The sequence below is a fragment of the Rhipicephalus microplus genome, chromosome 1, assembly GCF_043290135.1.
Source record: "Rhipicephalus microplus isolate Deutch F79 chromosome 1, USDA_Rmic, whole genome shotgun sequence".
Classification (NCBI taxonomy): Eukaryota; Metazoa; Arthropoda; class Arachnida; order Ixodida; family Ixodidae; genus Rhipicephalus; species Rhipicephalus microplus.
The window spans coordinates 49,860,959-49,886,067 of NC_134700.1; the positions used below are offsets into that span (position 1 = coordinate 49,860,959).

The 25,109-nt window shown below is 47.2% G+C and overlaps 1 protein-coding gene across 14 annotated transcripts in view; it reads left to right on the forward strand.

Moving 5' to 3' along the window:
* LOC119178502 (uncharacterized) overlaps window positions 1-25,109 on the forward strand; it is a 663,369-nt gene that overhangs the window by 634,426 nt on the left and 3,834 nt on the right. For all 14 annotated transcript variants that reach the window (XM_075867300.1, XM_075867622.1, XM_075867405.1 and 11 more), the window contains one exon: window positions 4,143-4,290. In XM_075867300.1, coding sequence (XP_075723415.1) covers window positions 4,143-4,290 — 148 coding nt within the window. The remainder of the gene's footprint in view (window positions 1-4,142; window positions 4,291-25,109) is intronic.

Here is a 25,109-nt window from a genome sequence, read left to right on the forward strand (position 1 = left end):
TCGTTTTGGTACGGAGTTTTCCTCTAGTTTTTTATCTCGCAGATGGCTCCGCTTGATTGGCAGCATGATTACAAATAGTTACGCACCTTGCACAAGTAGCAACTCTGTGGCTTGCATAAAGCTACAGATTTGTCCAACGCAAGGCCCTTGTCCCTAAACAGCTTGTCCCGAAGATTCAATGAGTTTGTACCGAACACAGTTAGGCCGCGCACCATCTCGTCCATCACCGTTCTATACTTACAAAACTGCGCCTGCTTCTTCAGTGCGCGAAGGAACTGTTCGAAGGGTTCAGCTTCACTCTGTAGTCATGACCGGAAGACGTAACACTCGTGATTTGTGTTCTCTTGCTTGACGTAGTATTTCGCGAGCTTGGCCACCACCGTGCCAAAGTCCTGTTTGTATTCGTCGTCATCGAACGCAAAGTTGTACACTTCAAGCTCCTCACTACCAGCCACGCTGAGGAAAAGGGCTATTTTTGCAGCCTCGAACTTTGGTTGTTAGGTGCACTACGTGGCTGCCTGAAAGTGATCAAATTTTTACTGGAAGAGCTTCCACGTTCTTCTCCCACTGGCCGAGAGGCCTATAGGCTACGGTGGTTTGAAATACTTCATGCTTGCGGTGTTTTGAAGGCTGTAGTGTATCTATGTTGCTGATGTACAAAACGTTTTTACATCCTGCAATATCACAGTATCTGAACGACAAGTTCAGCTTGTTTTTAATAAAGCATTGACAATGAACGCAGGACATACAAAAACATTCGTATACTCACGAACGACGTTTACCATCCAATCGGATGTGAATTCGCTCGTGAACTGGAAATTTCAGTAACACCACGAAATAATGTATGTGAAGTAATAAAGAACCATCATAAGAACTGAATAGGAAACTGAATACTTATGTATGTCTATGTGTAGGCCAGCCTTCCATTACCCTCTATATACCACGGATCTGAAACTCAACTCAGCTAGTGGGCCACGCAGTTTAGTATCTCAAGGGCTAAGAATGTAGAGATGTACGGTGAGAATTTTCATGAAAAGGGACACATGAAGGCGCGTGGCCTGCGCACCTTGGCGGCTCCTTGCAGCGCGTGAAAGTGGGAGCGAGAGGAACTACAGTAGGGCGTCTCGATGTGCGTGTGCCTCCGCTTCCAGGTTGAATACACATTCTAGAAGGCTCCATGCCGCCTGGCGGACATATTGGTTTAGAAGTGTTGGGTGGCTCACTAAGCTAGGACGGGAATAGTACAGTGAACATGTTCTTCACGTATTGAGACCCATTCTTTGGTCTCTGTGGTACGCTACTGTCTGCCATTGTGTAATAGTTCACACTTGAAACGCCAGCGTATGTTTTGTTTTCCTTGTAACAGCAAGCGAAGTAAAAATATTTGAATTGACACGTGGCCGCTGAAATCTGACCGACCACACTAAGATATGCGAGATTGGTTTTGACTTCACCAGCATGTAGCCGTGCATTTTTAATTAGCTGGAAGCGAGCACGCTGTTAGGCAAAGCCCTGCATGTCTCACTATAGCTGCATCGCATAATTCCCGCGTGAAGCTGCTTCTAGAAAGAAGATCTTAATCTGTTAAGGTGTTAAGCAGCCACTCACGACTTTGGCATGGCGCGTGTAGAGAAGTGGCACGTCCGCCTCACAAGCCGGCAAGTCACCAACTCGTCTATTTAGAGATATATACATTCGTTACAAAACACTGTCACACGAGGCGCCACATAAAATTTGAAGCAGAAACCGAAACTGAACAAAACAGCACGACACAACACCATCCCCTCCTCGAATCGAAGAAAAGAAAATACACTCGTAAAAACACACAGTACAACAATATACACAGCACACTACAATGAAAAGGAAAAAAGAAGTAAAGAACACTAACGAATATACACGTATCACAGTGCAGAACAAAAAAATATATTGTAAGGCATGAACACCAATATACAGCAAGGCACATTGCCAGCTTCACTACATCGCATCATCCCCGCCTTAGAAACAACACTGTGTGCACACGAAGAAATTCACAGTAACCAGACTAAAATAAGAAGTAAAGCACACTGAAATAAGAAGTAAGCACACGAAACCAAGGCACGTTGCCAAATGTATTATTCCCTCCCCCGGGAGAGGATGTTCGCATAGTCTCCTTGTCCGCATAGTCTCCTTGCAGACGCCTGTGCCGGTGCCACTTCCACGACAGGCGTCTCAGTTGCAGCAATTAAGAGCAGTCAGGTCAAACAAAAGAGTCGGCCCAAGAACCTTCGGTTCTGTGCATCTTCGGCACAGTAGGAGCCGAAACACGCAGGTATTGACGAGGCTGCGAGGAGGGATGAATCGGCGCTACCAATACAGAAATCGTGCGGGTAAGAGCAACGGGCACGGTCGGTGTAGCATCGACAAGAGGAAACATCTTTTAAGCACGCGGAGCAGGAGCTGCCTCTAAAGGCTCGGCTGGCACACTCGGCGGCTGCACCTTTGGAGCGTGTTTGGAGCGTGTTTGGCGACTAAGTGGGTTGCACCCGGCACGTTTCTTTCCGTGGTTGCTTCTAAATGGTCTATCCGTTCATCGCCCACGCCTATTGGGCTCCGTTACTCCTTTTTCGGGTAATTTTATCTTAGAGTGTACAGCGTACCACCCTGAAACGAATGGCTTGACGGAGCGCTTCAACCGTACTCTTGGTAATATGCTGTCATAGTTATACAAACACAAAGCCACACCCCAACACATATATACATAAAGGGACGTACTAGTGCGTTAAGGTATTTCAACACACACGTTCACTTAAAAAGCTACGAAATGAAAGACTTGTCAACATTGCACAGAAGCTATGCAGAAACCACATGCATCTTTTTAAGTTCTTTGAAGGAGGCTGTAAGAAGATCAAACAGCATCAATTTATACCTGCTTAGTACTGTAAGTATTGTATAGTGGAGCATTTCTTTTCCTTAGGTTGAACGCAGTGTTGGTACTAACCACTCCTCTAAGTGATACGGTAACTTGGAGCTTTTTTGAAGTTGGACAAGATTACATAAGTTGTCTATGTTCCGATAGTGATCATTTTGGGTATCTAGCTCGAACGGTATTTGTGCAGATTATGTGGTGAAATTTCACTCGAATTGTTAAAGAAAGTTGTTGTCGATGCTGTGTAAGAAGCCTTATGTGCGTGCCGGAGATACTTTTTTGTAACAGAAAAACACAATCTAGTATAATGTTTTTTGTGTTACGCAAAACTATTTTACAAAAGTTTATATGTGGTTGAAAAAGTGAATAACTAGTAAAAGGTAATACATGCGGGAAGAGTGTAGCGGAAGCGTTCTACTACATCTGTGACTTTTTTTTGCTTTATCTAGGACGTAATTAACATGATTATTTTATGACATGCTGGCGGAAAAGATAACACCCAGACATTTGAAATTTTCGGTAATTTCAATACTTCGGGCATATAACTTGTCTTGATCTGGAGGTATGCACTTGTTCTTTGTCCTGAATATGACTGCTTTTGTCCTATGGGGGGTTTAAGGCCTCAAAACCACCATATGGTTATAGGAGCCGCCGTAGTGAAGAGCTCAGAAATTACGACCACCTGGGATTTTTAACGTGCGCATAAATCTGACCACACGGGTCAACAGCATTTTTGACTCCACCGAAAGTGCATCCGCCGCAGCTGGGAATTGATCCCGCGACCTGCGGGTCAGCAGCCAAGTAGCCAAATTACTTTTCGCTAACAACGAAAATAGCTCTAATACCAAGAAGTGCTGTATACTTGTTTCATGGCAAGATTGGCACCCAACGTGGTGTCCAAGTAGCTATGGTACTAGCAACTGAGCTTTAGATTTCAGCCTCAGTGGTCACATGTTCCGTGGTAGAGAATAGAAACAAAACATTTCTATAAACTGTGCACTAGGCACAGATTGAAAGATTTCATGAGTTGCAAACGTAGCCGTAGACTGTTGGTGTGTTGAGCGTCCCGCTTCGACCATAATAGTAGTAAGTAAAAGTTGATTATAATACTGAAAATCAATATAGCTAAATGAGCTATAGCAATTTAAGAGGCACATATAATCTTGAAATACATCTTCAAAACGAAAGTTGAGAAAAGTACTAAAGCAGTCAACATTTTTTTTCTTCTTTTGTGCAGTCTCTCTGGATGCCCGGCCCGTGCTTATTCCGATTCTGTCGTCAGTGATCTGCTTTCCAATTGTGGCCCTGGCTGTGATCTGTGCACTGCGCTACCGGGCACTCAGACTGCGTCGCAAGGAACATCTAAGGAGGCTTCGGGGAGGAGGGTATGTATGTGCTCGGTGGAATTTCTGGCATGTTGTAGATCTGGAAAAATGCAGCGTGTTTTATGAAGCCTCCTTAAGAGCGGTGAGTACACCATTGGGCTCTGTGCACTTAGCAGGTGTGCATGCGACAGCAAGGCACCCCACCATCCAAACACTCGGTAATGACGTATAGCGGGGGAGGATAAGCTCGTATCCGTAATCCAACCATGGTCAGCCCAGTGGTCGCGTTCCTGCGGCATTCTCAGTCGCACACGTACTCAGAGGACCACGCTTGACGTGAAGACACACTTTCGAGTAAGATTTCCCCTTCTCGTCCCAGGCGGGGGCGACCTTGACGGCTTCGCTCGTGAAACGTGCGAACGAAGGAGTCTCCTTTCTTTCCCGCGCGCAGTCTTCCGCGTTCGTTTTCGCGGAACCGATCGGTGTCGTGAGTTGATAGGCCGGGAACTGGCTCAACACTCTGCATCAGCCGCATTAAATGCACTGCACACAACACGCCACTAATGATTGCCTCATACTTACTGCGTGAATATGACATTTTTTAATAAACGCTGCAGTATTGATTGGCACGGGATATGTTGCACTAAAAGCTAGTGTGGAAATTAACACTAAGGAAAACGACCTAGCAAAGCGCTGCACTCAATGGGGGACCCTCGCTATGCCATATTGCACTGGGGCTCCGTTTGAAATGCCGTATAAAATGGCGACACCTTATGTTTTGCGTTCATGATTTCACCACATTTCGATCTACACAGTGTCCGCAGTATTTATTCAGAATTAATGCTCACAAATTTGGAGCCAAGATAAGTAACCGGGGGTCATCAGTTCGCGAAAAAATCACAGCATATTCACGGAGTGACTGATGAAGAGTGAGGCGAAGGGTTTGTCCGTCGTTGCTTCCGTTCATCCATTCGTGCATCCATCCGCCGATCCATTCGTTCAACCATGCCTCCATACACGTCGCCGTCCGTGCGTCCATCTGTCCATTCATTCTATTGCACACATTTCTATTAGAGCAACACCATCTAAGAAATCAGACGAGAAATGGTGATGAGGCAGTGCCATATTGTATACTGTTCGGGAGATACTGGGAAGAGATACGGCAGATACGTCTGACGCAGGACAAAATGAGACTAAAAAGAGCTTCGCCCCAAAGAACAGCTCTCAATATCAAGCTGATATGAGCACCTTCGCACTCTGGCAATCACGCCGATGAAGCCGTAAGTGACCACACCCAAGGTAAAATGGGCCTGGCGGCGGCAGCACTGGAGATACAGTGTACTAGAAGGGGGCAGTGAAATAAAGGAGGCGGCCGCGCTGCATCTCGGCTGATTCTCCCGCGGGTGACAGTAGCGGTGGTGCTGTAGTCCCATGGTACTGAAGATTTCAGCAGCGTCTGCATTAGGAGCACGTGTGCCGTAGCTTGCCAAAGTGTATATATGCTCATTTTTTAGCGAGTTTAATGCGTTTCTGAGGCTTTTTCAGTGTGAGCACACCTGCTAAGTGCCACGGTGCACGAGTGAATATGAAGGCATGCCGAAATTGCGTCGATACATTCACTGTTTCAGGAAGCTGCCGACCCACAAAAACAAAATGTTAACCGGAATTTGCACAAATCCGCCTAGCTTCTGACTCAAGCAGCGCCTTGAGCTGCGCTACATCATAAGTGGCTACTGACGACGCGCAAAGAGAGGAGAATTATCAAAACTGCGAATAAATCATAAGCTCATTTTGGCGGCAGTGTCTACGATATCCAGAGCACATTGTTCCTCATATGAGCCTACATTCGCTCAATTTTTTCATGAAAAACTCGAGTTTAAGTAACGTTGTCACAACATCTACATCGGTGACGATGTAGATGTTGCTTTTTGAAGGGCTTACTTAAATTTATTGCTTTCTGAAAGGCTTACTACATATAAATATATTAAATACAATACACGAACATGTTAAAATTGCCAATTGTATGTATAGTCCGTCTGTTAATCTGCGTAAATTCGTTGTAACCAGTTCTCATTTTGTATCGACCGCCTAAATTGTGCTGATTTTCAAATATTTTATTAGTGTAGCGCTATTTCAGCCAGCAAGTGTGTGACGACATTTTGTTTTATAAGCGTAGTTCTAGTATTAAGTGTCAAAAGTGTAGGCAGGAAGTGGTTCATCTTGTTTTCAGAAATTTAACTTGTATATGTACAAAGTAAACACACACACGCACACACACACACACACACATATATATATATATATATATATATATATATATATATATATATATATATATATATATATATATATATATATATATATATATATATATATATATATATATATATATATATATATATATATATATATATATATATATATGAATGTATATATGCGCTTTCACATAAGAACTGTTTTCTCTGTCGACGTTTCAACGGGAACGCCGTCTTTTTCAAGCATGCCTTTATGCCTTGAAAAAGACGGGGTTCCCGGCGAAACGTCGGCAGAATAAACAGTTGTTATGTGAAAGTGCATCTACTTTCATATTTATAATCTTGCGGCAACCGAAGTTTTATATATATATATATATATCTGCCAATGAATGCTAATTGATGACACCAAAATCGAGACGCACACGTGGAATGCCTTTATTCCAATGGCTCCGTAATCACACACACAAAGCAGAAGTCACATACCAGTGTTCATGAACACACGCATCCAATCACTAACGGGCACATACACAACATACAAACAAACAAACAAGTCCACCATTCTGAACAGCGGTACCGTCTTTCACGCGAGCATGCTGACTATGAAACGCACTGCGCGTATGGTGCAATGCCACATCGCTTTCGATGCAAATTCGTATAGCGTTGGATGCAGCACTCCTTTCTTCCTATTTTGAGGCATGGCTATAACCCCAAAGGTCCAGAGAGAGAGAGAAAGAGAGAGAGAGGTCGTCACTGACGGCAGCTGCTTCTTACGGTGATTGGTGTCAGGGATGGGTGTTGCTTGTGCTTGTTCTTTTACCATTTGGGCATCTGGTGATTATGTTCCATTGGACAATGTTGAACTGGGCACAAGCACATCCGCAGCATGCGGGCAATCGGGTTCACTGCGAACACAATCGCTGTCAGTCTCCAGAAATGACTTCCGCAAGTGATTGCTACGTACGTACTGCACATGGCTTGGAAAAAAAACCTAATGCGTGCATAACAATTCCGCACCTGTCACTTTTTCGGAAAATCATTTAACAACTTCACCTCTACTTGAGCGCAATAAGCAGCATCACCAACAAAAAGATAGGGGGATTCACCCCTTCACTTGTCTGAACAGAGTTTCACTCTCTCCACTTTGTCACAAAGTTCAATTCTAACATTTGATTGCAGCAATGTTAGCCTAGTCCCCTGTTTGCATAGTCAGCACGATAAAGCTGATCGATGATTCGCACCGCTCGCCGGCGTTGCCGCGTGAGCACTGCTCCTCGGCAAAAGCAAACCAGGCGGGCGGACCCTATCTTCACCGCGGGCCACTGTCAATCCAACTGATTGATGCGTGAACTCGGATACAAGCTCATTGATTCTGAGAAGAACCCAGTTCGACTCGTGACTGTCATGGTGCCTGTGTTATGGTCAAGTGTTTGATACGGTGGATCCTAATTAGCAGCTTCTGTATCTAAAAGATAATTTAGTTATCTTTCGTTACTTCTGCAAGGATGGACTCATAGAGGAGTTTGTTTCAACCTAGCTTCTTTCACCTTATTTATTCGGTTGTATACTCGTCTGCTTTGTCTGCTTCGAAGTGAAGGCCACATAAACTCTATTTATTCTTCATTGTATTAATTACTTGAGGCCTAATGAAGAGACACTGAAACATACTTGACCTAATTGATGAGGTTTCGATCAAAACAGAAATAATTAGTTCAGGTGAAATTATGAAAATTGTCATTTGTATAGAGCTGTTTAATTTGATTTCCATAAGTATGATTTTAATATTTTTAATATCAGTAACGTATAATAACACTGTTTGAATAATGTGGTTATGGTTAACGTCGAATGGTTTCGTTGGTGCGTGCTAGCAAGCCGTGCTAACAACAAGCTTAGCTAGCACGACTCTAGCTTCATGTGACTTCATAATCATGATCTTATTATTATGTCCATGTCGTAATTATTTTGGTCTTTGGAGGACTTGGCCTAATTACCTTGGTCATAGCAGGTCCTGGCCTGACTAACAAAGCGGAATGCCGCCCAAACTGCTAATTAGCCTGCCGCACCGACTCGGATGCTAGCGGTTGATGAAGACGACGAAGAAGGCGTGCACCACCGGAAGTATCCAAACATTTTTAAAACTCTAGACATTGCTCCAGAGAGAATCGTTTTATGCTTTTATTGAAGAGCCAGGCTTACTTTTTGAAACTTGGTGGTCGCGATCCCACTGCCCACAGATAAGGTTTGTTCAAGTGCTGCTAGAACCACTGAACGTCAAAATCAAACATATTTTCTCAACAAGTCACTTAAATTCACATTTTCAGATAGAAATATAGAATAATTATCCCTTTAACGCAAAGCAAATGCCGTTTCAATATTTAAATGATCGGCTTCAGGATCATTTGGCACACGTGAATATAAACATTCTAATTGTGACTGATGCATCCCTATCAAACGAAAAGGCTGGGGCAGGTATTTTTTCACGTTCCCTTGACTGGTCCTTTTTGGTTAGACTCCCAGATTACACACCATCCTTCATAGCAGAATTATTTGCTATTGTACTGGCACTACGGAAACTTCGTTTGGGCGAATCGGAAGCAGTCGTAATTGCAGATTCTTTTTCAGTATGTGCTGCTCTGTCTTCGGAAGCCAACTTAACACGTATGCACATGTTTCGACAACTCATACCGACAAACTTGCAAAAGCTGCAGTACTTATGGGTACCAGGCTATCGTGACATATATCTCAATGAGATGGCGGATGCACTAGCCAAAGTATCTCTTAGTGGTCCCCTTATCCTGACTTTGCCTGATACGGCTTAGGCGACAGCAATAAGGTTTAGAAACTTCTGTTTGCTTGAATCCAACTTCTACTCATTGGATATATTTCGAGATTTCGCACATCTAAGATGCTCCTGGAATAAACAGTGGTGCGTAACATGGCAATTGAAAGTTGCTTATACAAGATTGCGTTGCAGAACTCCGCAACTAAATTATTATTTGCATAAAGTTGGTCTAAAGGCGTCACGTTTATGTCGTATTTGCGAATCAATGGAAACGATAGATCATTTCTTTTTATTCTGTCGCTGATATTCTTATCAGGAGAAAAAATACCTGGTAGCTCCACTTGAAAAATTAGGATTAAAATTGAATGTGGCAGTATTTTATCGTTTGGCAGCCTTAATTTGGTTATAGCCACAGGGACGTCTGCTCTGCGGTATTTGACTATGTAATTGAAACAAAGCGATTGCCATGTAAAACTGGCTGTATATATATATATATATATATATATATATATATATATATATATATATATATATATATATATATATATATATATATATATATATATATATATATATATATATATATATATATATATATATTGCCAGGACCAAGAAAGACGCTGGTTCTTCGGCGCGTGGGTAGCTAGAGCAAAGAAGAGAAGAACGAAGACAGAATAAGAACAGCTGGCCCAGGATCGGGTGTTGTCTCTTGTTCTTTGTCTCGCTCATCACAATGGCGCAGTCGAAGCAGAAGAAGTCTTACGTCCCGGCTTCGTCATCCAGAACAGCCGTGATAAGCGCCGCCGCTTGAGGACGGCGTCAAGACCTCCTCGGCAGCTGCAGTACACAAGGGACGCCGTCTACGCGTCCTTGGCTGTGGATTCTGCCGTCAGTGCAAGCCGACAAGTGAACCCTCTGCGGGAAGCCACAGGTACGTGTCTTCGTGGTTCGTCGGCAGTGCGGGCTTCTCCATCAAGGAACGCCGTTCACGCTTCCTTAGCGATGGGGTCCCACCCGCCGCTTCAGCCACCCTTCAGACCACCTGTGGACGTCGTCCAGGCCTCCCCTGTGGTTCTAGGACATGACCTGATTGAAACCCTGCCAACGTTTCACGGTAGGGACGCACACCGGCTCCTGTTCCTTGGGAATGCCACTCACGTTTCCCATGGCCTACATTCCCGTTGCGGTACTCTTACCACAAACGAGCCGCCACGGAAAGCCGTCCAGGCTTCCCTGCTCATCGACCACACCGGGGTGAGTGCTGATCGCGCTGCTTACTCAAAGACCACGATCACTGACTCTTCAGTCTTAATGCCCGGCAGCACCGCGGACCTGCGGCCTACCGTCGCACTACTACGCGTCTAGACTAACGAATTGACAGCGTTGATCGCCGAGAGAGTTCCTACAATGTTGCCAGCATTGTGTGACATTAACGCAGTGTTGGATGCAACTGCCTCATACGATCTTGAGGCAAGGACAATGAAGCAAGGCAGGGAGCTTCCGTCTTCTCTGATCAAGCTCTCACACCAGCTCGACTGCTTCGCATCGGTGATCTCTGCGTGGCCACCTGCCACCTCACAATCACCAGCCGTCTGCGAACTACCGGAATTTTATGGGGTCCGGAACGACGCCGACAGCTGGGTGGCAACCGTCAAAGCGATAGCAATGCGCGAGGCCTGGACGGAATCTCAGAAATAGACCGTGGCTGTAGACCGTCTTCGGGAAGGTGCAGCGGCATGGCACTGGTATGAATGCGTCAAGCAGCAGTCCTGGGCGGAGTGGAGCTCCAAACTCATAGCTGCCTTCGGTCGGACACTCTCCGATCTCCCTTCCCCCAACCAGTCCATTCTGACCAGTACCGAGGATGGAGTTCAAGAAGGGTTTCATCTCGAGGCTCCAGCTCAGCACTCCAGTTCTCCACATGAGCTTCCAGACTCGTCGCTGGTACCGGACCCAAATTCGTGTCAGTTATCGGCCACCCCGTCCTCTTTCGTGGGGGGAGATACAAAGGGGCACAGGGTAGCTGGACCCTCTGGACCCTCTGCAACAAGAAGAGAGAGAGATGACGGCGCAGAGGCTCCTGCGTCAAATCATGATGCCCGGGCATCGCAGCCTGTCCAGAACGCCGACGGCAATGGGGACCAGTGCCCCAAACTGTACCAATGGAATTGCCTGCTAAGCGTGCTGCGAGCGCCACGAGATAGCCATGGTCACCGAACAGAGTGTTCAACAGCCTCGCAAGGCGAGTCATCGCGTCCGCGAGAGGGACCCCACAGACGCAGCCAATATGATGACAGCTTCACAGAATGTCCTGCCGCAGATTGCAAGACCGGCCGTGAATTGTCTTTTCTGCCACACATCACAGAAGTTACGCACCCACTCTCGAAACCAGTCAATGCACCTAGCACGTCTTTTGAGATACGCTTTCGGCAACCTTCGTCCGGCATTTTACGTCAGCCACTGATTTGGCAGCCCGTCCGAAGCGCGCTGTCAGGTGCATGTTCGGCTGCTTCCCACAGAATGCGTCTGCATGGCCGAGACCAACCAAAACGATGCAGCCAGTCTCGACCTTCCCACAGACTTGTGGCAGACCCCGGCACCAACTTCCAGCATGGCCAAGGCCGACCTCCGAGATGCAGCCAATATCGACCACCAGATCTACTTCTGGCAGATACCCGGACCAAATCGCAGCATGGCCGAGAGCGTCGGCCCTAACGGGGCAGCCAGTGCCGGCCGCCTTAGTCCACAACACTTTTTCAAGGGACATCGTGGTGTGCAAAAGAGCGACCGGCTCGAGGCAGCCAGTGCCGTCCACCAGAGACGCTTTCCCCAGAGCATCGCTAAATGTTGCATTGTGGTCCGGGCTGACCACCACGATGCAGCCAAGCCCGCCCACCAAAAACTTTGCCGCCAGCTCCGCGCGCGCTCAGTCATGGCCGAGTGTCATGACCAAGAAAGACGCTGGCGCTTCGGCGCGCAGGTAGCTAGAGCAAAGAAGAGAAGAACGAAGACAGAATTAGAACAGCTGGCCCAGAATCGGGTGTTGTCACTTGTTCTCTGTCTCGCTCACTCGCTCAACACAATATATATATTAATATATATATATATATATATATATATATATATATATATATATATATATATATATATATATACCAAAAACAAAAGTGATGCTGGGTCCGGGAAAAATTATTCGTATAGGGAAGAAGACGCACGCACGAAGTGATTTTATTGACGTTTTGGCCGTGGGTCCGGCCTTCATCAGAACCATGCCTTGATTGTGCTGGCATAACGTTTCTGATGAATGCCGGACACACGGTCGAAACGTCAATATAATCACTTCGTACGTGCGTCTTCTTCCCTATACGAATATATATATATATATATATATATATATATATATATATATATATATATATATATATACATATATATATATTTATATATATATTGCCACGTTTCATTTCTCAAGTGTTGTTATCGCCCCAAAACACTACACAATTCTCAGCACACAACGCGCGTGCAGTTTTCGAGAAGCTTCCGAACTGTGGTAGATCATTTCGATAAGATCACGCCCACTCTGCGAACTGTACGGATTATTCTGGAACCTACGCCACTGGCAGCAATAACGCTAGAATATTCGACGGCAGGAGTATAAATTCCGACGCGCTTCGCTGCTTGTCAGTAGTTGATCGACGGCCGACGCTCCGTTCACAGCGATCTGTGCAAGACTGCTACTGTAATCGAACTTTCCGTTTACCGGGCACAGGTTCGCAAACAGTTAAATCTCAACATAAAGTCTCATGTCTTCGGCCACGTCATGAACCCGTGACTTCTGGTGGAAGTGCTGCTTCGTTCATGTACCGGACGCCCCCGTCAAGCCTTGAACCCAGCCCACGTCGCGGAGAAGACACCGACGCCAACCAGGAGCAGCGAGCAAGCCGCCGACAGCCAGGTCTCCCACCGGAGTACGGGCTTCTACAACACAAGGCGCGGAAGACCAAGGCGATGACCTCGACTGCAGCGACAATGACAACCGGAGCGTCCCAGCCCACGATCGTCATTCATCAACCCAGGGAACCACCAACATTCGATGGGTCATCGTTTGAAGACCCGGAAACCTGGCTAGGAACATACGACCGCGTGGCCACCCTCAACCACTGGGACAACGTAGAAAAGCTCCTTCGTGTGTACTTCTACCTGAAAGACACCGCAAGGACCTGGCTAGAGAATCAGGAGTTCACGCTCCGAACGTGGGATGTCTTCTGCGGCGCATTTATGCAAACGTTCGTGAGTGTCGCTCGCAAAGAGAGGGCCGCTGCTCTACTAGAGACCCGGGTTCAGCTACCAAATGAAAAGGTTGGAATTTTCACAGAGAAGATGACACGCCTATTCCGTCACGCTGACCCAGACATGCCTGAGGAGAAGAAAGTTCGTTTTCTCATGCGAGGGGTCAAACAGGAGCTCTTCGCGGGACTAATGAGGAATCCACCGAACACCGTCCAAGAATTTCGAAAAAACCCTAGACATGCGCACCAGACAGTATAATCGTCGCCTGACTCCAGAATGCGCTGCTACTCAAGCCAGTGACTCCGAAGACCTGCGTAAAACGATCCGAGCGATGGTGCGAGAAGAGCTGCGCAAACTGTTGCCTTCGGCGCAGCCTCAAGTGGATTTGATCGCCAAAATTGTGCGAGAAGTTCGGCAATCGCTTCGAATTCCCCAAACACCACTGCCCGATCCAGAAACTATGAGCAACGCCGCTGCAGTGCGCCACAACGCTCCTCCCCGTCCACGCCAAAACGCCGCCCCGTCGCACTTCCGTCGCCAGACGCCACCGCCGCCCCCCCCCCCCAACGTCCTACCGTTCCCCAGCGAACCAGCGCAGTGCGCCGAGAAAAACGGACGTTTGGCGTGCACCTGACAACCGCCCGCTCTGCTACCACTGCGGCGAGGCCGGGCACACCTACCGCCGTTGCCAGTACCGACAGATTGGACTGCGTGATTTTGCCGTCAATGCACCGCGTCCGCAGCCAGGAGATCTGCCACGTGACATCGCCGACTACCTGACACGAATTCAATGGACACCACGAAGTCCTTCCCGTTCGCCGTCACCCAGCCGCCGCATGTCACCGCACACCCGGAAGTACTTTTGTCCAACGCAAGGCCGGTCTCCTAGCCCGTATCCGGGAAACTAAGGGCAGCAACCGATGGAGGTGTGGTTGATGTGCGACGAACTACCAAAGATCATCCAACGATGACGCCACCGCGACGGAGCTTTCCGAACACAACGCCAACCAGGCAAAGCCCTGACGGCAAAAGCTCACTTACCGAAGGTGGCCGGACGACGCAACATGGAAGCAGCGGAACAAGCCGACGCAGCCGTGACCAGACGCCATGCCCTAACTGTAATTCAAGACGGCGAACTAGCGACCTCGACGTTCTTATCGACGGCGACAGTTTGACCGATCTCGTCGATACTGGAGCCGACTATTCCGTCATCAGTGGGTTGTTCGTCGCAAAGTTAAAGAAAGTTAGGGCAGCTTGAGAAAGCCCTGAAATCCGCACAGCCGGAGGTCATCTCGTAACGCCTGCAGGAATCTGCACAGCGAGAGTCACCATTTTTCGACCGTATTTATCCTACAGACTTCGTAGTCCAACAGCGTTGCTCGAGATGTCATCCTTGGTATGGACTTCTTAAGCCTCCATGGTGCTGTCATCAACCTAAGAACAAAGTTGATAATGTTATTTACGGAAGAAGCAATACCACCGCGCACGCCATCAGAAAACCATGCCTTGAATGTGCTGGAATAACCAGTCATCATTCCGTCTCGCTCAAGCGTCATTATTTAAGTCGGTGCTCATAAATCACTTGACTTGGAAGGCGTCGTTGAAGGCAGTCAGCATCTCTTGGTCACTCGAAATATTTGCGTCGCAAAAGGAAGTGCAAAGCTGCGTGGAGGCAAAGCAACGGTTATGCTCACGAATTTTATCAATGAGTACAAACATGTGAACAAAGGAACAAGGGTCGCATGCAACGAAGAATTCGTGGACGCCACCAGTTCTTTCGCCCTCGCCGATTCTGCGGAACCTGCTCAGAGGAACCAAGCTCCTCCCACAGCTTTCGACTTCAATTCCAGACTTCCGAACCATAAAGAAGAACAGCTCAAGGCCCTGCTCCTGCAATACAAAGATTGCTTTTCATCGTCATCAAAATTTCGGCAGACCCCAATCACAAAACATTGCATCATAACCGAAGAAAATGCCAGACCACTCCGTCAGAGTCCGTACAGGGTTTCGACGCGAGAACATGAGACCATGAAGAGACAAGCTGGTGAAATGCTGCGGGATGACATCGTCCAGCCGTCCAAGAGTCCATGGGCGTACCCCGTGGTGTTAGTAAAGAAAAAGAAAAAGGATGGGACCCTACGTTTTTGCGTCAATTATCGCCGCCTGAACAAAATCATAGGAAAGGACGTGTATCCTCTCCCACTAATAGATGAGGCACTTGATCGGCTCCATAACACCAAGTACTTTTAGTCGATGGACCTCAAGACTGGCTATTGGCAAATCGAAGTCGACGAAAGAGACCCAGAGAAGACGGCGTTTATAACACCGAACGGCCTCTTCCAGTTTAAGGTGATGCCCTTTGCCTTTGTTCCCGCCTGCAACTTTTCAACGCGTTATGGATACAGTACTGGCAGGATTGAAGTGGCAGACTAGCCTTGTGTACATGAATGACGTCGTCGTGTTTTCCTCGAGTTTCGAAAAGCATCTTCGGTGCCTTGAAGCTGCACTTCAAGCCATCAAGATATCTGGACTCACACTGAAGCCAGAAAAGTGCAGATTTGCGTACGAAGAGCTCTTGTTTCTGGGGCACGTGATTACCAATTCCGGAGTCCGTCCCAATCCACGGAAAACAGCCGCCATCGCCGACTTCCCGCCGCCCACTGACAAGAAGGCGGTGCGCCGATTTCTGGGCTTGTGCGCTTGTTATAGGCGGTTCGTGAAAAAAATCGCCCGCATCGCCGATCCACTCACTAACCTTACCAAGGCCGACGTGGAGCTGAAGTGGCAAACGCCGCAGGAACACACTTTCCAGGAGCCTCAACATCGCCTCCTGACGCCTCCGTTACTTGCTCATTTTGACGAATTCGCCCAGACAGAAATACACACTGACGCAAGCAGCGTAGGCCTTGGCGCCGTTCATTTGCAGAGGGCTGACGGACTTGAAAGGGTTATTAGATACGCCAGCTGATCGCTATCCAAAGGAGAAGCCAATTATTCTAAAACCGAAAAGGGGTGCCTCGCCATCATCTCGGCTACGTCAAAACTTCGCCCCTACCTCTACGGCCGGCCCTTCAAAGTTGTGAGCGACCACCACGCCTTGTGTTGGCTAGCCACCTTGAAGGACCCTCCAGGTCGCCTTGCACGATGGAGCCTGAGACTTCAAGAATATGACATTACCGTCGTTTGCAAGTACGGCAAGAAACACTCCGACGCCGACTGTCTCTCTCGTGCGCCTGTCGACCAACCACCACCCGACGACCCGGATGACGACTACTTCTTGAACGATAACTACCGACGGCTTCGCTGAACGACACCGGGCCGACCCGGAACTTGAGGCCCTAATAAAATACCTCGAAGGCAGGACCGCCGAAGTCCCGAAGGTATTCAAGCGCGCACTTGCGTCGTTCTTTCTGCGAAATGGTCTTCTCCGAAAGAAAAACTTTTCACCGCTTCAAGCCAAGTTCCTCCTTGTGGTGCCTTAACAGTGGGCACCTCAGTGTTTCTCGCACGCTCGCGAGGATACAAGAAAGGTACTATTGGCGACGTCCTATCACCGATGTCACTCGTTATGTGAGGACATGCCGGGACTGTCAACGACGCAAGACACCACCGAAAAGGCCGGTGGGACTTCTGCAGCCAATTGAACCACCTCACCGACCTTTCCAGCAGATTGGTAAGGACCTACTGGGGCTGTTCCGGACGTCGGCTTTCTGAAACAAATGAATCGTGGTAGCTACCGACTACCTCACCCGCTACGCCGAGACAAAAGTGCTGTAAAAAGGCAGTGCATCCGAGGAAGCTAAGTTCCTCGTCGAAAATATCGTCTTACGTCACGGTGCCACGGAGGTCCTTATTACTGACAGAGGAACGGCATTTACTGCTGACCTAACTCAAGCGATCTTGGCATACAGCCAGACAAACCACCACCGGACGACAGCGTACCACACACAGACCAACGGCCTCAGCGAGCGGCTAAACAAGACGATCGCCGACATGCTGGCAATGTACGTCGATGTCGAACACAAGACGTGGGACGCCATTCTTCCGTACGTGACCTTCGCATACAACACGGTGGTGCAGGAGACGACGCAGATATCTCCATACAAATTGGTCTACGGAAGGAGCCCGGCAACGGCGCTCGATGCCTTGTTACCCAACGTCACCGACGAAGAAAAACCTCGATGTGAGTGAGTACCTTCAACGCGCCAAAGAAGCCCGACAACTCGCGCGTTTCCGCATCAAGAATCAACAGACGAACGACAGCCGCCGTTACAATCTTCGACGATGCTTCGTGGAATACCAGCCAGGTGAACGTGTTTGGGTGTGGACGCCAATACGCCGACTTGGACTAAGTGTAAAGCTTCTGCGACGGTACTTCGGACCGTACAGGGTGGTTCGACGTATCGGCCCACTTGATTACGAGGTTGTCCCCGACGGCATCACGAACTCTCAACGACGCCGATCGCGACCTGAAGTCGTCCATGTCGCGCGCTTCAAGCCGTTTCATGCGCGTTAACAATCTGAAACAGTGTTTTTTTCGTATTATTTTTGTATCGTAATTTATTCATTGTACTTTCTTGCATTATTGTTGTACCTTCATCTTAAGTTAAAGCATCGGGACGATGCCTTTTTTCAGAGGGGGGCAATGCCACATTCCATTTCTCAAGATTTGTTATCGCCCCAAAACACTACACAATTCTCAGCACAAAACGCGCGTGCAGTTTTCGAGAAGCTTCCGGACTTTATTAGATCATTTCGATAAGATCACGCCCACTCTGCGAACTGTACAGATTATTCTGGAACTTATGCCACTGCCAGCGATAACGCTAGAACATTCGATGGCAAGAGTATAAATGCCGACGCACTTCCCCGCTTGTCAGTAGTTGATCGACGGCCGATGCTCGTTCGCCGCTATCAGTACAAAGCTGCCACTGTAATCGAACTTTCCGTTTACCGGGCACAGGTTCGCCCAAATAAACAGTTAAATTCCAACGCAAAGTCTCCTGTTTTTGGCCATGTCACGACCCCGTGACAATATATATATAAACATACTAACCGTTTTACAGCCATTATTACCTCCGTCTCAAATCGCACCTGATAGCCTGCATCGATCTCTGCTCGGATATAATTCTTTTTCGATTTTTGGCTTTTCTTGCTATATATGTTTTTTAGTCCAAAATTACTTCAAATTACTCTGTGTATGAAAAGCCATAGGCATTTTACTTAATATTTGGCCGAGCGGTTCTTGGCCGATCCCCTTTTGTGGGTGTGCACCAGAGTGACAAGGATCATTATCATCATTATCATCATCAGCGCTGTAGGTTGTATAGGCTGCTGCGACCGGTGCGTGGGCTAGCGAGGGAGCGGCGTTCTTTTGATCCTCAAACAAGTCACCAGACAGCTGATTTGATTTGTGGGGTTTAACGTCCCAAAACCACCATATGATTATGAGAGACGCCGTAGTGGAGGGCTCTGGAAATTTTGACCACCTGGGGTTCTTTAACGTGCACCCAAATCTGAGTACACGGGCCTACAACATTTCCGCCTCCATCGGAAATGCAGCCGCCGCAGCCGGGAATCGAACCCGCGACCTGCGGGTCAGCAGCCGAGTACCTTAGCCACTAGACCACCGCGGCGGGGCAGTCACCAGACAGCTGCCGGGCTATATCCGCCATGTATTGATCTTCCCAGCCGGGAAGTGAGGTGCCGTAGCGTGAGTTGCCGAAAGCCGTTTCATGAGAAGACGACAAGTGTTTACGCGGAGGCAACACCTTTTATGAAAGAAACAGCGGCGGCACCACAAATCGCCCCGCTAATTGAGCGAGTAGTTCAGCGGGCCCTTTCGAGGTTTCTATGGCAGCCCTTTTGATGTATGCTGTCATGTGCTGGGGACCCTTCGCCCAGCGGCACACACACGACAAGGAAGAGCCTCGTTGCTGCCACATTGCAGTGTACTGATCACGCCTCAACATTGGGCGTGTACTTCACTGTGTATAGTCGTCACCCTCACAGGTTGTGCTTGACCCGTGATTGGAAAGTGCATTATGCGCTCGTTCCCCGATCTTGGCATTCGGGGAGAACATACCTTTCACAATGCGCCACCCGGCTCATTCGGGGTGCTCGCCATGTAGAATAGAGCTTGCTATGTACGAATGAGCTCGTCATATACAAGATATAAATAAAAACTCTGTTAGGTTCACCTTCCTCTTGCCTCGAGATCTTCATCTCGGATCTTCATTGCCTGCAAAAGTGGTCGCAACCACTGAATGGCAGCATTGGGATGAGACTCAGCGACGGAAAGTGACATAGACCGGAGATCAGTGGAAAGCCCTATCTCTCGAATTTGTCGGCATCGACCCAGCGTACCATGACCGCACGCAATGACGTGAGTGCCTGGCTTTGCGCTCGAGAAATCTCGAGTCTTTTAGCTTAGACCCGTTAAAGAATAGTTATAAATAACAACTGCCTAGCCACCGTGGTTCTTATTTCAGCACAGAGCAGCACTGGATGATTCTCTGAACAAGTATTTTAAGCAGAAAAGCTTACGCATTTCAGTGGGAACACGTGTCAACTTTGTGGGAGTTTTAAGTGTTCGTTTCGGGAGAGCTTTGGAATGTTGGAGAACTGAGAAGAGGGAAGAATGCGCAGCAAGAAGATAAAGAGAAAAGTTGGCAACAAAGTAATGCTTGTGTGCTTACGCTTTTGGTCAACACTGTGGGGTTGCCCTGCCTCAATTTCTCCACATTCAGAATTGAAACGCTGGTGGGTTTGTGTCTTATCACAGCTGAGCCAAATCAAAATAGTCGCCAAGGATCTGATGGGATTAACGAAAGATAACCTGTTAAACTTGTGTTGGGATCTCGACCTAAGATTTGACCATGATATGCCTGCATCTAAACTTTGTGAAGTGATTCTCGAAAGCAAAAGTAACAAGGTGGATATCGAGAACTTCAGGAATATGTATTTAATGAAACAGGAACGTATAGATAATAAGAGAGAAGAAGAGAGAGAGAATATTAAAAGGAAACAGGAAGAGAACGTACAGAGGGCGCCTAGAAATAAAAAAAAACACAGGAAGATGATGCAAGCAATAAACGAGGAGATTGAAAGACTAGATCGCAAGTTAGATACAAAACAGCAGAGTGGTCAATTTGTAGAGTTAGCGCACAAGAAGTGCGAGGAACAATTCTGTGCGGTGAAATTTAATGCCGTAGCAAGGGCTAGCATTTGCGTTGGTAGCAGCAGGTTTACGAATAAACCAAGGTTCACAGCTCCAAAAGAAGCTGCATAAAAGGAGATGGTGACGAAGGCCATGGTAAATGTGGCTAGCTCTAGACTACCTCGCACATACACAAGGTTGTCCCGATGTCAAATCATGCCTGCAGAAACTGAGGAGATTTTTAACCGCTAGACCTGAGCACTAGCATTATTCTAGAAGAGTGTGAAGAAGCCGGACAGGGTAGAGTAGTTAGGGACGGCTCTCCGTTATATGAGCTTGGTTTACGTGAGATTATCGCAGCGGTGGATCCTGCATGCGGTGTCCAAGAGTATTTCAAACCGCTTGTCAGGAACACCGGAATGAATTCAGGAGATGAAGCGACAGTAGAAATTTGTGTGAGCACAATGGAGTTGTAGGCAGCTCCCAGGATTGTGAGAAATGTTTTTCGGAAGCAAACAGCCGCAGTGTTGCGAGATGCGTTAAGCTGTCTGCCCGTCTAAGAGAAGAAAAATTGTAAGTGATTTAGACTGTGCGGGCAAGACAGCTACCGAAATCAGCAAGAGTGCGCGCGAGGAGGAGATGCGAGTGGAAGGGACAGAAATGGGCCCCAAAAAGAAGTGTAGGCGGAAGGGAAGTGCCATCGTAAATCAAGGAGTGCGACAAAGAGCACGATTTAAGGAAGACACTGAGCATCATAACGTAGTGAGCCAAATGAGGCGTTAGACATCGGCACCGAAGTTGTTTCACACACGTACGAGCCACCGGACAAAAAGAAAAAGAAAAGTGCGTGAGCGAAAAATGCGAACAGACGGAAGGGGCGTAGCAAGCAGATAGGGGTATTTGTCATTCGTGCCGAAGTTGTTTTTCTTGCGTCCTAGCCGCCCGCCAAAAAAAGAAAAGAAAAGCTCGTTGGGTGAATATGCAAACATAAGGATGGGGACAGTCAGCCTTCCGTCGTTTTATCCACGGCGTATTTGATGGGGCACGGGACTGGAAGTTCTGTGGCTCGCTAAAGTAACTGAGCGAGAGGAAGAACCCAGGTTGCTAATGAGAAGCTTCCAGGGTTCGGACGCGAAACGAATGGGTTTTGCCGTTATCTCATCCCTCGTTCGCCAAAAAAGGACGACAGGACACGATGACCACACTTTCGTCTGAAAATTGAGCAACTGCCGTGAGCTTTTGAAAGAGGTCGCTAGCGGAACACAATATTTTTGTTAAGTAGGCTTTCAACAGAAGGAAAGTTCGCTTAACACTGCTTTGATTTTAAATGTCAAGTTGACTTGCGTTTAACTACTACTTTGGCTCACAGCCAAGAAAAAATCAGGAGAACACTCATTGACGCTTACTTTATAATGTTGGGGAAGCTTGGCGCATGCGTTAGTGCACCTTCGATAGCACTTACGGGTGAAAAAGTGGCATGTTCACAGAGACAAGTAAAATAGGGAAAAATAAGTGTTTGACAAAAGCACGTGTATTACAGCATAGACAGCACTGCGGTAAGCTGTTGCGTGGTTTGCTTGCTGCAGTGCTCACTTCCTTGTATGTTACTCCATTACCTTTTTTGGCTATTTGTTTCAATAAACTTCAGTTGTTAACTACACTTTCTATGCGTCAGTCTTACTTTCGTCGTCAACTTTGCAGCACCGCCTATTCCTTCAGTATGTTCCAACTCGGCCCCACACAAGCTTTTCTGTCGCTAGCGGATTTGTTCGTTTAGTTTGGTTCTGAAGCTTAAAGTTTGTTTGGATTTAAGATTATGTTCTTCTGCTTTCTCAGCTTCTAGATAATAGTTTCAGTAAGTAGTTTAGGTTTGGCATAATTCTTAAGTGTTGCGTTTTAAGGGTAAGCATTGTGCGGTTGCGCAACGTGACGAATCGGAGCGTGTGCAGAGGAGATACAAGTAGGTAAATAAGAGCGATATCAGAAGGTGATTATGCTTGGGCGCGGAGAAGCAAGCATATTCTCTGCGAGTTTTCTCAGAATGCGTGCAAGTTTTTTGTTATTTTAATGTTTTCTTCACATGTGTTCGGTGTGGATGCGGATGTCAGTATTGAATGAATTCGAACGTTAATGCATTTGTTTTATGAGAGTGAGAGTAGTAAACTTGAGAAAATCGTAATTAGTAGTTTATCCACTAAGGAGCACTATAACGTGCGTTTGCGGACCTGTAAGATGAATGTTCCTGGTGCAGGTGCATCACGACCGTTACCTCTTCATCGGCTCAAAGAAAAGTGACGACTAGCTTTGGCGACACAAAACTTTGGGGACCAAAATACAACGTGAATAGAAAGACTTTTGTTTATGAGTGTGAGACCTCGTAGAATTACAGCGGATTCCTGACGTTAGCACAGAGATATGCCACTGGGAGCGCATCACTTGGGAGTTATGTTTTGAAAGTAGTTTATTAAGAAGAGTATTCGCGAATAGGCAATGGAAGCTGCGGAAAAAGCACGGAGAAAAATTTTTACGGCTGTTTGGCTTTGGTTATACTATTTCAAGAAGGTTGTATTCTTGGAACATTTTTGGACTCAATGTTTGTCAGAGCGGGCAGGGAGGGCGCTCTCCCGCGCATGTGGTTGCATGTATGAGTGCTTATTCCCAGTAGGAAAGCAACAGGATTGAGCAGGAGAGTTCCTGGCTAGACTTCATCGGCAGTGGCTTGGAAGACACCACCAAGCAACGGCGCTTCAGGCAACCTGTACGGCTGTTCACCTTCACGTTAGGTCTCTAGCCAGTGAACGAGCTGTTGCGACTGGTGCCAGGGCTGGCGTGAGAGTGGCGTTCTTTTGATCCACAAACAAGTCACCCGACGGCTGACGGCCTATATCTGTCATGCATTGTTCTTCCCAGCAGTGAATCTAGGTGCCGTGACGAGAGTTGCCGTAAGCCATTTCACGAGACAACGGCAAGCGTTTACGCGATAGCAACAATTTTGTAGAGAGAGAGTGGCGGTTAGCTGCAAATTGCCCCGCTAACTGAACGAGCTGTTCGGTGGACCTTTTTGAGCTTTGCAAGGGTTGCCCTTTTGGTGTATGCTGGCGTGAGCTTGGAACCCCTCATCCAGCGACACGCACACAAAAGCCGCGTTGTTTCCACATCGCATCGCAGTGACCACGCCTCAATAATGGACGTGTATTTCACCGTGTATGGACATCACCCTCGTAGGTTTTGTTTGAGCCGAGATTGGACAGTGCAGTATGCACCCGTTACCTGAACTTCAGATCCTTCATAACGAGTTACCCGTCTCATTCGGGAAGCTTGCCATGTAAGAAGGAGCTCGACATGTAGTGGTGAGCTCGCCATTCGCATAATGTAAATTAACCCTCTGTAAAGTTTGCCTTCCTCATGCCTCGACATCTTCATTCCAGATCTCCTGTGTCTGCAAAGGCCAGTCGCGACAAGGCTGACGATGATGATTAACACGTAGCCTCAGGATCAGCTATGGTCGCGATATGTTAAGGCCCTCAGCGAGAACTAATCTCAGAGGCCCCCGCTGATTATTCGAAAGCAGACTTAGTGCAGGCATTAAATTTTTAAATAGATTTAAACAGCTCGTGCCTTTAAAACATACCATCAAGAAACATTTCTCACACTTCTTTACATGGGGGCACTTTCGCACTCAGTAGAACGATGAACAAGGGAATGAACGTGCCTCTGGTTTAAAAACGCCGCCAAGCTTTGCCAACCGTCCTTCACGTGATGCCGCTTTCTATCTCAACCAATAAAACGCAGCGCCCTTAGGGATAAGTCTTACTTTTTCGCACTGTTCGCACACTTCAATGGGAATGTCTCCAGAGCTCGGAAAGATTCTGAGTTTTCGCGAAGCTCGGGTGACCCTGCATAGCGCCCATGATCAGAAGCCACGTCACATGTGGTCTTAACATCTTTTGTAGAAGTAAGTGTAGTATTGCTAAACTTGCGAAAGTTGTTGACCGCCATATGAGATTGCAGTAGGTCAAGTATGAGCAACACCAGTTCTAAAAATAAAGTTATCAATTAGGCACAGTCTGTCTGTACAGATTATTTATCTCTACAATGCTCTATACTTTTGGCATATTTCGTACAAAGTTTACAATCATACAAGTTCACGAGAGCGATATGTTAGGTTTATACCTGCGTGATTAGGCCAGCCAGTGAGTTTGAAGGTGTTGTAACAAACTACGCCAAAGGAATGCATGGTGACATGCCTCATTTACACGTGTATATCTTTTCGCCCAATTTATTCTTGATATTATATACTCACAAATTCACGTCTTTTCTCATCGCAGAGGTCGTAAGATAGCATTAGCTGGTCATAATATATAATAAATGCTGTACAACCAAATATTTTGCAAGG